This window comes from Neodiprion fabricii, chromosome 2 (genome assembly GCF_021155785.1).
Source record: "Neodiprion fabricii isolate iyNeoFabr1 chromosome 2, iyNeoFabr1.1, whole genome shotgun sequence".
Lineage (NCBI taxonomy): Eukaryota > Metazoa > Arthropoda > Insecta > Hymenoptera > Diprionidae > Neodiprion > Neodiprion fabricii.
In genome coordinates, this window is record NC_060240.1 from 9,389,194 (window position 1) to 9,403,891 (window position 14,698).

The 14,698-nt window shown below is 38.3% G+C and overlaps 1 protein-coding gene across 2 annotated transcripts; it reads left to right on the forward strand.

Moving 5' to 3' along the window:
• Nucleotides 1–19: 19 nt before the first annotated feature.
• Nucleotides 20–11,275, forward strand: LOC124176396 (catalase). Of its 2 annotated transcripts, XM_046557628.1 has the most exons (10): nt 20–198; nt 3,951–4,007; nt 4,611–4,785; nt 5,412–5,553; nt 7,196–7,346; nt 8,192–8,371; nt 8,437–8,628; nt 9,207–9,443; nt 10,363–10,671; nt 10,742–11,275. In XM_046557628.1, the coding sequence occupies exons 1-10, from the start codon at nt 145–147 to the stop codon at nt 10,820–10,822; spliced, it is 1,578 nt and encodes a 525-aa protein (XP_046413584.1). In that variant the 5' UTR covers nt 20–144; the 3' UTR covers nt 10,823–11,275. The 2 variants fall into 2 exon arrangements, with proteins under 2 accessions (XP_046413584.1, XP_046413585.1); XM_046557629.1 differs by lacking the exon at nt 3,951–4,007.
• Nucleotides 11,276–14,698: the final 3,423 nt, after the last annotated feature.

The following is a 14,698-nucleotide window of genomic DNA, read 5'->3' on the forward strand; positions in this document are numbered from 1 at the left end:
ATAATAAAAACTCACTGTGTTGACGACGCACGGACCATTCGTGTCATACGCCGCGACGTATACTCGAAACGGAGGATAAGCCATCGATACAAGTTACTATAAAATTTTACTCTCCCTTCCAGTTCCTGTTGCGAATCAAAAATCATGGCGAGGGACGCGGCTGCCGATCAACTCAATAATTACAAGGAGAACCTCAAGGTATTTCGTATTATTATATCGACTTTCTAATTACGTCTTAATTACAAACGAAACCTTATTCCACACTGCATTGCTCGTTGCTCGTCAACTGCGCGTATTATTATCAGCCGCATGCGCCGGGTCTTTTTCTTCCTCGCTACTTGTACGTACATCGCTCTTTCTATTTCACTCTCTCCCACTCTCTCTCTCTCTCTCTCTCTCTCTCTTGGTATTTCTACGCGCATTCGAAGCTGAACTATTTCCATTGGAGAATGTAGAATCTTATACGAGTCCACGTATTTGACGGAACAGAGTCTCCTAAATTCTGTTTACAGTAGAACCTTGATTATCAGAATTAATTGGGACCGAGCCTGGTTTGGATGATCAGGCGTCGGGTTAACCGAGATTCGATTTTTATCTTAAGGTATAATAATATGTTCAGCGCAAAATTAAATCTAATAAATTTTATTACTTTGTTGTTTATTGTCAATTGACGAACGGCTACTCCACATTTTTTAACGAGCAAAAATGTACATTTCGCACCAAAATGTATTTTTTTATCCTACGTTCGAATAAATCAAGTCATGGTTCGGATAATTGAGGCTCAAAATATCAAAGGTCGAAACAAACAAGATCTCTTACGGGTTTTGTCTGATTGGATCGACTGGTTTTCATTATGCATTTGAAGTGTTTGAACGCAGAAAAGGTTCAGTTTAAACATTTCTTACATCATTCCAGACATGATTGATGAAGTATTTCTGCAGACATTGTTGGAAATATATTGATCGAAATAGGCTGGAAATATTTCATTTGGAATAATTTATTGTAAATATTTTTCATGTGTTTTATTTGACTTGGTAGACTATCTTAAATACTAAATACCAATATGTTTGTGGAACATTCTGAGAATATAGATATTGATAACTGTACAAACAATAAAGCTATATATTCAGAGAATATATATATCCAATTAAAGATGAGGGAATTCCTAGTCTGAGAAAAAATGTTTCATAATTTCGAAGAAGAATTTCATATCGCTCGAAGCCTCTTCTTCAATGTCTCACAATGTTCGTCGCAATGTTACGTAAGTTGAGGAATTAAGAAAATAGCTCATGTGATGAAAACACGATAAGCCGATCGGTACAACTCGACAGTTTAATATCGAAATTAAGATTTTGTCAGATTCGATCTTAAACTGGATGTGATAAATCACGAGGGTGAAAATTGAACGGTCAAAACATAGGTATCAATTTTTCTCTGTCCTAAGGAAATGCGATTTCCGTACGATCGAATGATTTTCACGTTGTATCAATCATCGTAGAGTTGTCGAGGATGTAAGAGCAGAAATATTCTCAACTTAACGTTGCGTGCGATTTGTGTACACAACAGTTTATTTCACGACTGTGCGATAATTACTATACTGTAACATGAATCATTCTTATCGTACTCGATTGATCAGTGAAATCGTAATAATGCAACGACTTTCGCGATGTGCACAATGCGTATTATATTCGTCAGGGTGTTATAAATTTGCATTTATTATAAGAAACAATTGGCTGAAAGTGAAATTTTTTACCAAGTCAATAATATTTGCGTGGAAGCGTCAAGTTATGCGTCAGAAGCTGCAGTTATAGCGTTAAACAACTATGGAGTCATACATAAATGTTTCCATTTTTCTCATGATTATATAAACTGCGCGAAAAACATCACCTGTTATGCACCTACAGCGATTTTATCAAACGATTCCGGAATTTTGTCTCCGTTATTATATTTCGACTGGCGTTACGTCGAGTTTCAAAGGAAATGCAGACAACCTCTTAATTGAGCTTTACAATATTATTCACAATGCTGGATATTGAGTCGCTACTTATAATAGTAGCACTTATTAAAATATTTGCTGAATACCATTATTCAAAATGCAGGACGAAGCTTATGCAATTTGGCTTATTTAATCCTGCGCAATATATTCGATCTCAAATCTACACGAATATTTTAATATACATTATTATCATGTCTAATATTGAAATGACAACAATTTTGATTCTCGTTATAATTCGCGACACAAGTTTCTGGTGAATATGATCACACTGCAACATGATGTAATATTTCTGTACGACAGTTGTTGAACCAGCGATAATTTTATTGACAGTATTTTTTATGATTGCCGATTATGAAATCAACTCAATGTTACTAAAAATAATATTGGGTGGAGCTGAAAAATAGAAACAAGAACGACGAAGAATAATTGCATAATCTCCACTGACAGCTCTTTGATTATTCTTTGTGTCCAACTTCGACTTCAAATCAATCTAATAGCTCTAATGATTCATATAATTATAGAATCGCATCTAAGTCTGCAAGTCATGTAATTAACATATGAGTATACAATCGAAGAGAAACGAAAAAAAGTGTAGGAATTCATTGTCTTTGAAACAGTTATTATTATTATTGTCCATCCGTCGTTGGCTCGATAAACTTCATTTCAAATTCTTACGATCTTAATAGGGATGTTATGATGCCAGGTTGATATTTACACAGTCAATCGTCACCATTATACTAACATTAGCGTGTTCGATTACATTAATCCATTGTGAAATCGAATAGCAAAATGCAGCAATGCAGCAATTCAGCAATAGGAAAATACTCTGAACTAAAAAGTAATTAAATTGGATTCGAATGTTGTAGAAAAATTGTTTCAACGAGTTCTGCAAATTCTGACTAAAATTTTTTTTTTCTCGATACAATCTTCGTCTCTGAACTCATACTAGATGAAATTTTTGCACAAACGCATCGAACTCGCGGATTAAACGTGTCCACGTTATAGAAAAATCGCGAACTTTGCAAGGTTCATGCCTGAGGCAAATGCGACAGTTAACGATTATCGCATTCGCGATAAGAGTAGGTCAGCAGTGTTCGATTATGTTACGCAATAACGATCGCGTGGCGATTACCGAGTATTATACTAGAGTACCGAATGCCGTTGGCGATTTCATGCCGCGGTGAAAGTATATTTGTGCACTGAGATAACGAGTTCGGCAATGCATGCTGTACAGCTTTAATCTTCGAGATCAGAAACTGGGGAAAAATATATGTATACCCAAGGACTGAGGCAATTTCACGGATTATCGAACAGATGAGAAAATCAATCTTATATGCAATGATTGCTTGGCCAGATGCATGGGGACAATGTAATGGATGCATGTATCGATTACGACGTGGAATTCCGAATGGCAACGATTAAACCTATCTCAATATAATGACGGAGTTGCCAAAAACTGGGTTAACAAGATACCGACAATCGACTCGAACCGGTTACGCTTTAGCTCTCGGTTTTTTTTTTTTTTTTCTTGCAAGCCGGTCTGTAACAAGATATAATACGCGTTAAGAAATCGCTGGGTCATTGCGCCTGGTTTGCGACAAGAATTCCGTACTTGGCGTAGCGTGAAACCGACGATGCACTTGAAATTTGTTTAAACAACATCGCGATTTTCTGCTCTTTTTTATCGTCTTCGAACCGGACGAACCTGTTTAAAAAATTGCGCCACGCCGTGACCAGTGGTTTATAATTACGCTGTTTGGTGAGTGGAAGAAAAAATAGAAGAAGAGACTAATGTGGAAATGCAAATGGTATTGCAGGAATATTCATGACTGTTGCCGTATATTTGATGTTCGATTTTGACAGAGGAGAGTGCGACGAATATTTTATCCAAAAATGAAAAATGAGGAATACCCATTATTGTTGTTATCTTCTTCATAATCGCTAAAATTTTCAGCCATGGTATTCGAACGAGTCGAAGATACAAACAATTTTTGGACAGACGAAGGAGAAGGTATGTCATTACAAAGATTTTCGTCCGGCTGCTGATGAAGGATGCTGCATTTTAACACGTCTGCGGGGAGGAATTGGATATAAGAGCTTTTGTACTTAGAGTTAATTGTTGACTGGTTGGATATACGGGGTGGTAGTTATAGGTACACTGTGTGACATCGTGCCGCCGCTTGTTATCTCGTTACAAACATAACACAAAATTGAACAACTCTCCTCAATGATCCTCATGTTTTTCATCTTGAACCACGAGTTGAAATAGTCGGAAATTCATATTTTTTAAACACAACTTTCCTCCAAGCTGTCGCTCGCTGGTCATGTACATAAAATCGAACTCGGTGTGACGTTGCATTGATTAATTAACTCACCGGTGCTGCTTTACCTTCTAAGTCATTTGAATAAGTTATAATATTAAAAGCGACAAAGGTCGATGCGACGACCGCGCATATTTACAAGGTTAAAGAGCTTCATCACGCGTGTGGTTGTAATAAAATATACAAATTGTGGATTGCTTCTGTCTGGTTAGGTACCCTTCGATTCTTACTCAAGCTGGGTACAAAATTATTGCTCCACAATAACGATGCTTTAATGAAATATCTTCTCTCAGGGTGGACCGCCAGCTTTGTTGACCGGAAACGGTACGCCAATTGCTAACAAAAATGCGTCGCTCACGGTCGGAGAAAGAGGCCCTATCCTCATACAGGACCACGTCTTCTTGGACGAGATGTCTCACTTCAACAGAGAAAGAATCCCGGAACGTGTTGTCCATGCGAAGGGAGCTGGTAAGTGGTGAAAGTTTTTTCACAACGTTTTTGCTTTATCTCTCAAAAATGCAAGAATAAATAAATATATCATACAGGACAGCTGTTGGTACAACAAAACTTGAAGCTGTTCAGCATATATTTTACTCGCGTTTTTATCTTTTGAAGCTCAGTAGGTATACACAGCCGATTCTGGACACAAGTTTCTGTACCGACATTCCTGCCGACACTTAGCCAAGACACAAACCATTTTCCAGAATCTGCTTTACCCACTTAGCTAATCGCCGGTAACAATTTCGGTATAGGTATCTGTTTCCAGGAATCGGTTGTGTATACCTATTCATCCTTGTATATCATCAGATAATTGGAACGAAATTAGAAGGAAATTTTTTAATGTTCTAAACAGCTAACAAACACCACTTCAAAGTATCTGAATTATAGTTAAATGGTGAGACAAAACACTATTCTGTTGCTCCGTTCAGGAGTAATCCGAAAACCTGCGACGAAGGCAATTTGTAAACTAATCGATCGGAAAAAGCACAAAAGTTATACGATTTCCGGCACACTTGGTTTCTTTTCAATTAATCGCTTCATCGGTGCTCTAATATGTTAAAATTGTCACAACTGATTGAACTTTGTTTCCTTAGGTGCATTTGGCTACTTCGAAGTGACTAATAATATCACCCAGTACACAAAGGCCAAGATGTTTTCTGGCGTTGGGAAAAGGACACCTCTCGCTGTCAGGTTTTCCACTGTCGGTGGAGAGAGTGGATCAGCGGATACAGTCAGGTGAGATATTATACTCATTGAATCAAAGAGTCTCTACCCGCTAATTCAAATCCGACGAATCAAAATCGTCTCTTCAAATAGTAGGAAAAAATTGTCTTTAATTTAGAATCTACAAGATATTATAATCGCCGGACTTTGACTCCGCAGTTGCATTCCGAAGTTCAAGTTTTTTTATGACAGTGACACGGTTGTGCGAATCGGCACAGTAATGCAATTCAGCATAGATTGGCGTAATTGTCGTACCCGATTTGCTCTTGCACCTGTTTTGACTCTCGCGCAAGCAGACTTGTTTTTCTGGTATTTCTCTTAACGGACGAATGGCTTCCGTCACGTGGAATTGTTTCACTTTTTCCATTACATGCCAAAAGTATTCAGGATAGTAAAAGAATCGTATAATCTTTCTGTAATTCTTCGTGTTTTTGTCTTTCAATAGTTATATTTTTTTCTTAACTCTTCTTCTTCTTCTTCTTCTTCTTCTCTTTTCGTTCTCTGTAAATTCTTTCTAGACCCATTAGAGAAACGGCAGTTCAATAATAATTTTCTCCACGGTTGAGCTCAGCGTGATATTATTGACAAATGTCACGTTTCATTACAACGGCGACGTAAAAGTTATTTGCAGTGAGTTATTCCATCCAATAGAATATGCGAGAGCGCAATGCTCAGTGTCTATTACGAGTACCCGAGAATAATTCAGCGTTCATCGAAATATTGCCACAGCTCTTTGATCAATTTGGGCCAGTCTAAAAAGTGTGTAACATTCAAAGATTTCACGAGAATTTTGACGGCCGTGTTAAAAATCATTCCGATCGCAGATTTGCGAAACGAGACGGCAGGTATTATAAAGTGGCATAAAAAAATATGTATGCATCAGATTTGCAAATGTCTCCAATAATCGAAGAACGTGACTTCTCGTCATTACTCTTGTCATTTTTTAATCCTGTACTTCACATCCACTTTGACACCAAGTTCCATATTCCCGATCGAACGTTTAATCAAAAATGGATTCAAAGTTACGAAAGTTCAAACTCCAAAAATTTGTTAAATTACCGTACAACTTACTATACATACCTCCCATATCAACTTTCGTCATTCGTGAAATCGAAACAAAATGTTTTTCTGGATCAGTCAGTATAAGTATGAATTTATCGGTGGTTAGCACAGAGTCTTTTAGCATCAAAAAAATTCGTACCTATTTTTGTCTAGATAGATCACCGTTTAAGTTCTCGCGACTGATTAGATAGATATATCGAATATACTCAACTCTATGTAGTCTAAATATCTTCGATAAGCTTTGATCACACAGACATTGACGATCTTGTGCAAGGTTTTTTTTTTTTGGTACTTCTCGAAGACTACCGAGTTGTTAACACCTAATTTGAATTTTGTTTACGAATATACTCATCTTATTATCAAGCATTATCATCAATTGCGTCGGATTTACTAGACTTTCCGTTGCATCAGAAATAAATCAGCATTTCCATATCCATTGTTCTTAACGAAATTCAACTGCATTACTTGATCTACTTTCTTCGCGATACTTGACGTAATAAACTGCGATTTCTCAGTACCATATATCACACGCACATATATGGATGTAACAGGTAATGACGAAAAAACAAATAATGACTCATCGTTTGTCCAGGGATCCTCGTGGTTTTGCTGTAAAATTCTATACGGAAGAAGGTATTTGGGACCTGGTGGGAAACAACACTCCGATATTCTTCGTCAGTGACCCTCTACTATTCCCGAGTTTCATTCACACGCAAAAACGAAACCCGACGACTCATCTCAAGGTATAAACGTGTGTATTTATAATGGCTAGTGATCGGTCTTGTCAAACCAGCTTAAAGTATTCGTTCGGGATTACGGTAACTTACGTTTCAAGTTCAGTCAATGCTTTTGACCCAAATTCCCCCGATAACGAGGTATTGATTGTTTTCTGCGGGTTATCGACTTTCGTCACGTTGCGTGGCGCAATTCATATACGTTATTTTTATCATGATTGATGAATTTTTCTTGCCTACTTCCGATGTTTATGCGATCTTTCGTGCGGTACGTGTATCGTCAAAAACTTGTTTTATAACTTGTATCATCGACAATTCCACTCTAGACAAACAATGCGATTATCTATGTAGAAATTTCAATTATTCAATCTCGACTATGATTACCGAACAACGCCGTGGCAATGCAGAAATTATATATGGTGTTGCATTTTGTACAATATTTTACAACTTCAAGTCCACAGTGCAGAACGTACTGGTTATTAGTTTACAAACAAGGTTTGTTATTACGTTGCATAAGAATTGTTCCTAGCATATCAGACTGCGAATCTAAGGCCAATTAGCTACAGAAAGTAATTCACTTCACATTTTCTTTAAATGAGTAAGCAAGTTTTATTCTCTCTCTTCTCATTCTGTGCAAACTGAGATGAAAAATCACAGAAAGAAAGTGAAGTCAAAAACGGATGGTCGTAGGTTTAAAACGTGTAATAAGCTGCTTAATATTGTGTATGCATTATATAAAATAACAGTAAAGGGCGTTTTTGAAAAGCTTTATGGCCGAAATCGTTAGGAAATTTTTGGCCAGTTTCTTTCGGTGCGATCTAATTCATATAATCATTTTTTTTTTACTTACGCAGGATGCTGATATGTTTTGGGATTTCATAAGTCTGCGCCCAGAGACAACGCATCAAACAATGATTCTGTTCAGTGACCGAGGAATTCCCGATGGGTTCCGTCACATGAACGGATACGGTTCGCACACTTTCAAACTCGTAAACGACCGTGACGAGATGGTTTACGTTAAGTTCCACTTTAAGGTACGTTGATCGATCTTCGAAACAAAAAAACTCTGTGGGTAACTCGATCATCGCACTGTCTGCAGACGGATCAAGGAATCAAAAATCTGGACGTGGACAAAGCCGGACAACTCAGTGGATCCGATCCTGATTATGGGCTCAGGGATCTCTACAACGCAATCGCGAACGGCGAGAATCCTTCCTGGTCATTATACATCCAAGTCATGACTCCAGACCAAGCCGAGACCTTCAGGTGGAATCCGTTCGACGTGACCAAGGTGAGTGGAATAGCGAGGAGAGTTCTGGACATTTATTCCGAAATTACCGACACTTGCCAAGACGCAAACCTTTTTATAGAACATTCAAGGTTGGAAGATATCTTCACTCTGGCTAACTTTATCGATCATCAAATCATTTCGCTGCTCTACCTTATTGGCAATTTGTTCTGCCTTATCACAGTTTCAACCCTCAGTAGGCAAAATCGCGAAACTGCATTACCGGCGTGCGTACTTCATCGATCAAGTTCCGATCAAGAGGTTTCGCTCGATGAAGATTAATACTATAGTAACTAAGGCAGGGCTAATTGAAAGTAAAGTAGAGCAATGAAACGATCCGATCATCAATAAAGTCCGCCAGAGTGGGAATATCCCCCACCCTCAAACGTTCTAGAAAAAGGTTTGTGTCTTGGCGAGTATTGATAATGTAGAAATCTGTGTCCAGAACTCTCTTCGTTATTCTCCTAAGATGCAGCTTTCGTCCTTTCCTCGTTAATATCAGTTCATGATACAAGGAATTCAATGTGCAATAGCGAGAAGCTATTAACCGCAGTCTCACGTGTATCCGTTTTTTTCTGCAGATCTGGCCGCAGAAGGAATTCCCCCTGATAGCTGTGGGCAAAATGGTCCTAGATCGTAATCCGGTTAATTACTTCGCCGAAGTTGAGCAGATTGGGTTTGACCCTGCCCACATGGTGCCCGGGATTGAGCCTAGTCCCGACAAGATGTTGCAGGGACGTCTGTTTGCCTACGGTGACACTCACCGATACCGCATTGGTCCCAACCACCTACAGCTCCCTGTTAACTGCCCCTACAAGGTACCCAGATGTCTTCTTGCCTAAGGTCGTAACAGTAGGTCGACAGTCCGAAGAGAAAATTAATCCAAAGAAAGAGAAAGAAAAAAAACGACAACGAACATTGAAGTTTGAAGTGGGAAACGGAAATTGATTTTAGTTGCACTTTGTTCAACGAAACTTCCCTTAAGGAAGGGTTTTGACTGAAAAACTATATTTTTTATTCATTTTATCGTGAGATATAGGCGTGAATTGAGTATTTATTAAATTGTTATACTCGCAAGCTAAAAATTGGAGCTTTTCAAAAATACGAGAGTATAAAATACTAGAATTCTTAGATATCGATGCTTGATTTAAAATCATTTTTGAAATGGTGAAAAATCTACTGTGGATTCTTTCGATTTCACTTTACGATGGCTGATTTAATTCGTAAAACTGTTTTCACAAATTCACTGAAACACTTTTTATTTCTCCTGTTTATCGCACCTACATTGATTATGATCAACGAATGGAAATATTTAATAGACTAGTGAAAGAAGATTTAAGAAAATCTACTACAGTAACTTTCTGGTAAACAATTTTCTGAATAAAATGAACTCACTATATTTTTAACCATTTTGGAGCGACTTAACATAAAGCATCATCATGCAAGCTTTTTGTTATAATTCCAATATTTTCTGCTTTACTATTTTTAAAGAGTAGTTCAAACTTATGGCTTCCAAAATAATTTTTATTCATCGGAGGTATGGTTTTGATAAAATTCAACTTGATTGATTTCAGTCCCAACTTTTGAATCCTTTTAAACCTCGCTGAATTTTTTTCTTTGGTAAATTAGTACTGAAACGAATGCATGAAAGTCAGGAGATAACATTTTCGTATCAATTCATACAATTTACTATTTCAATCCTATAAATCAATCGCTAAGTTTTTGATTTTTTCTCAGGTGATTTCGGCGATGAATTATCAGCGCGACGGTGCGATGAGTTTCCACAACCAAGGAGGAGCCCCGAATTATTTCCCAAACAGTTTCAGCGGTCCCAAGGAGTGTCCAGCCGCAAGAACGCCGTCGTTCCACGTCAGCGGCGACGTTGCAAGATACAACGACGATACTGACAATTTTGGGCAGCCAGCTCTCTTCTGGAGGAACGTTTTGACCAAAGAGGAAAGACAGAGACTCGTCGACAACATTGTAGGCCACGTAAAGAACGCCTCAAACTTCATTATCGAACGTGCCGTGAAGAACTTTACCCAGGTAATGTGAAAAATTAATCTACCGGCTTTTTTTTCAAATTCAAAAATTCACCTCATAACTCTGTCGTCAGGTTGACGCCAATTTTGGAAAGATGCTGATAGAGGGACTGAATAAGGTTGGAAAACTGAAAGGATTCAGCGCCAACCTCTGAGGTGTATCGAGCGCCTAAAATCAAACAAATAACGAATACCTTGGGGGATAATATTTAATGATAAAAGTGAAAACGACTTGGTGCTCGAGGGATTTTTCTTATTACTACCGTTGCTATTACCTTTTTGCTTAAAATAATTGCAATAACGTCACCGTACGTTGAACGCAGGTGTATGTGTATGTATTTCTCCCTTGGCTCTATTCGTCTGATTATCTGTTCTTTTATTTTTAATCCTTAATCGTATTAAGTTTCGTTATTTTTTATATATATATTTTGTTTTTTCTCTTTGCAATTTATACTTAATACCGCGTTACATGTATGACCTAGGTATGCGTCACAAACATGTTCGACATGTTGTACTATGCTCGTAACGATTGTTGGATGCAAAGGTTTGTTGCAGCATTCTGTTGATGCTATAAAGTGGTAAAAATAAAACCTTATATTTTCACCCTATACATAGGTGTATACAAGTGCAGTTAACGTAAAAACTAAGACACATAGTTTTCGAATATCGCTTTCGCTTGGTCAAGTTACATCGCCTCGGCAACGGCCACTCGTATTTTAATGAGGAAATATTTTTCAACGGGGCTCATAGTCCTACATTGCGAGTTCTGCTATTTATGAAGATCTTGAACCTGCAATAAAGCATCGCTGATTACCAGCTGCCCTCGTCGCGGTCGTTCGATATCAACCTGATATAGATAAAGAGGGAGAATACCAATACGCTTGACGAACGATTGAAAAAGTCAAGAGATTATCAAATATTTTCTATTCATAATAACTCCTGAGTGCTGCAGCTATAGCACTTCTCAATGTGATTCACGTCGACTTGCAGTACATGTGGCGTAAGCTATGCTTTCTTTTTTCAACTAGCTACACTCGTTCGTTCTTGGTCGGGTAAAAATTGAAGAGAAGAATTACAAAAGACTGTAAGCGTAATTTTTTTATTCTAATCTTGAGTTAACGAAACGTGTGTGAGAAGTATTACGTTCGAAAGTTCGGTGGGTGGAAACTGACTAGTTTCGACTGTAGTGCCAAAAAGAAAAAGCTTCTTGAACTACGACAATATTTCTTTTTTTTATCGGTACTCTTGATGCTATGCTAAAGTGTCCCAAAACCAGAATAAAGATTTTCATCTGAAATAACTCGAAGTAAAAAAAAAACGAATAATTATTGCTCGTAAAAACGTGATGAAAATTTCGGTGAAAAAAATACAGGATCATTCGAAATTGTCTGAAATAAAACAACTTAATCGTCAACACCTTAACATGGAGGGTATCCCAAGTCGAGCTCTTCGATGTTTCATTTAAATGCATCGAGCATATCAAGTTGGGTGCCCATCTTCGGGGGTTGTTTTCACCCGCTCAAAGTGTTCTATGGCCGATAAAAGCAACACGTATGGCTTAGTTTCCGACGCACCAAACCATCTAACGACTGGATAAAAATCGGAGAGATCGAGCTGGGATAGCTACCTTGTAAGTACGATCAAATGATCCCTCAATTGCTGTTTATTAAATATCAGCTCAAATTATGCTGGTGAGTTTTTCTTGGTAAGACTAAATATTCCCTAATTAACGAGACATGTGTACATTTAGCTGACGACGAGCTTGCTGCAATTGTTCAAAATTTGGACCGTGCTATTTGCCTGATTCGCGCGCAATTAATAACGCCAAATTTCTCCAACCTTGATATATCAGTGATATATCGCGTCTCCTACAATAGCTTCGGAACAACATATACGTGGTTGTGGAATAAACAGGATGAATAGGCGACAGAGGGGCTGGTTGTTACAGTACCTAGTCCACTTTTGGAGAGTTCGCATTGCACGCTGTTCATCGGTACCAAATGGCGATAGATCAATAAATCTGTTGCGAATTTCAACTACGATTAGGGAACCGAACGTACGACGTGTAAAATGTTTCCAGTGTTTCGGGAACTCAGTTTTGGAAAACTAGTGTCAGCGGAATTTCACAAGTGAGGAATTATTTCGGGAGAAACTTGTTGCAATAATTGCAAGTTGGATTATGGTGCATGTGTGGCTGTTAATCCACGTGAGTATAACGTACTACGTTCATTTTAATGGATTGTTGTGGTCTGGTATAATTGTGCCCGGTGTTTATATTGTGTATATGCCTAAATACACGACGCTTGTTATCTAAGCTGCGGTCAATGGATTGTAAGACGCACCGTCTAACAGGCGTTACAGTAATTAAGGTCGAGGAAAAATGCTTTGGCAATTGGAGTTTCGACACGACTCCGGCAGGCATCAAGATAATATTACAGTGAAAGGCCTCGGTGTATTCCTTAACGTTATTACCTGTAAGCTGTTTATAATTAAGATTGTATCAGATCGCTGTACGTTTACATGAAATAACATCACGGTGCGTCAGGTGGTAAGCAGTTTTGGGTGATAAAATTTAGGGAGCGGTTATAACGAAGCTTGACCGATTATCCGATGACGGTTTGGTCGAACGTGTAAAAATGGGAAAATTCTACTTCCTCGAGTCCAGTTTCGTAGACGATAAAAGCGTACGAATGACGAACGAATGAGTAGAAATCAGTGACAATGAGCTTTATTGAGAAAATTTAAGACCCACTGGCACTCATTGTTGAAGACCAGAGATGGCGCCAGTTGGTTGGTATATTTAACTCCAGGTAGAAGGTTTGAGATCGATACCCATTTTAACTACGGGTGAAAATTAATTCTCCTACGAGAAGTGGGCTTCAGCGTTGCAGGCTGTGCTATAATTGTTAATTTAATTTCAACAACGATTTATTGCCTGTTAAGTAAGCATATCAAACGGTTGGATATACCGACTGGTAAGTTATAATTAAAGGGTAGCTGGTCGTGCTTTGTGCGAAATTCAAGCAATTCTCAAGGGGATCTCGAATAGGGGAAAACTTTGGTTTCAGGCTTTCGAAAATTATGAACTTGCGTAAGCTGTCCAACATCGTTTCGATTATTAATTCAACGGTAACGTGATGCGACTGATATTTAGGGGTTGCTGGAAGGAAAAGTAAATATCAATTCCTCTGTACAGTCCTTTCGATTAAATACATCTTGCTACACTTTGCTATTCACGGTCTAGGCAAGGATCATCAGTAGCAATAATTGGCTGATTTAATTTGCGCGGGGTTAATGCAGCGCCTTTGTACCCACTTAGATTGGTGTCGTTTACGAGATAATCCAATTTATCGTGCGTTAATACTCGCACAAGCCTTTTTATTCTGCTCTAGGGTTGTTCGTGGACTTCGAGGAGTTCCCTCATGCATGTCGTTTCATCCTATTGAAATAAACCGTAGCACAAAAACTTTTTCTTGACGCGAGTTAGGCTAAAACATCATAGAACATTGTATTATCTAACTCTCGTCGTATCAAATTTCAACAATGTTGTTAAGAATATATTTAAAAAAATCGATATCGGTGTTCCATTTTTCTGTACGTGATCTCGTGCTTTTTGTGAAGCGGTTCTGATAAAATCGGCAGAATTCGTCATCCTTTAGGACGAAGGATCCCATCATCATCTCTCAATTTTTGTCCTTCTCCTATAGTTTGACAGTTCTCTAATCGTATTTTCTGAACAGCGAAAGGCAGCCGGCTGAACGCGGTCTGGCGATGAAGGACATGACCACTTATAAAGAAGTGAGGCGTAACCTCGAAAGTAACGCGTCCCCTTTTTGGTCCCGATAGATTTGGTGAAACAATCATTGATCTCTTATCGAATCTGTGCCGTATCTAAGGTCAGCACGTTTCAAACGTTAAAGTTCATTAATGGACTCTGATTAATGGATCCTCAGGTAGGTTGTATGTACGGTACCTACTCGTCGTAGTTTATACTCAAAGTTTGATGTTGAAGTAAACATTCCACGAGGATT

Excerpts from the sequence above, each read along its gene's own strand:
- LOC124176396 (XM_046557628.1), top strand. The coding sequence starts at position 145 with ATGGCGAGGGACGCGGCTGCCGATCAACTCAATAATTACAAGGAGAAC. Across the intron at positions 4,786-5,411 it reads TGTCCATGCGAAGGGAGCTG|GTGCATTTGGCTACTTCGAA; the intron begins GTAAGTGGTGAA and ends TTGTTTCCTTAG. Across the intron at positions 10,672-10,741 it reads CCGTGAAGAACTTTACCCAG|GTTGACGCCAATTTTGGAAA; the intron begins GTAATGTGAAAA and ends CTCTGTCGTCAG.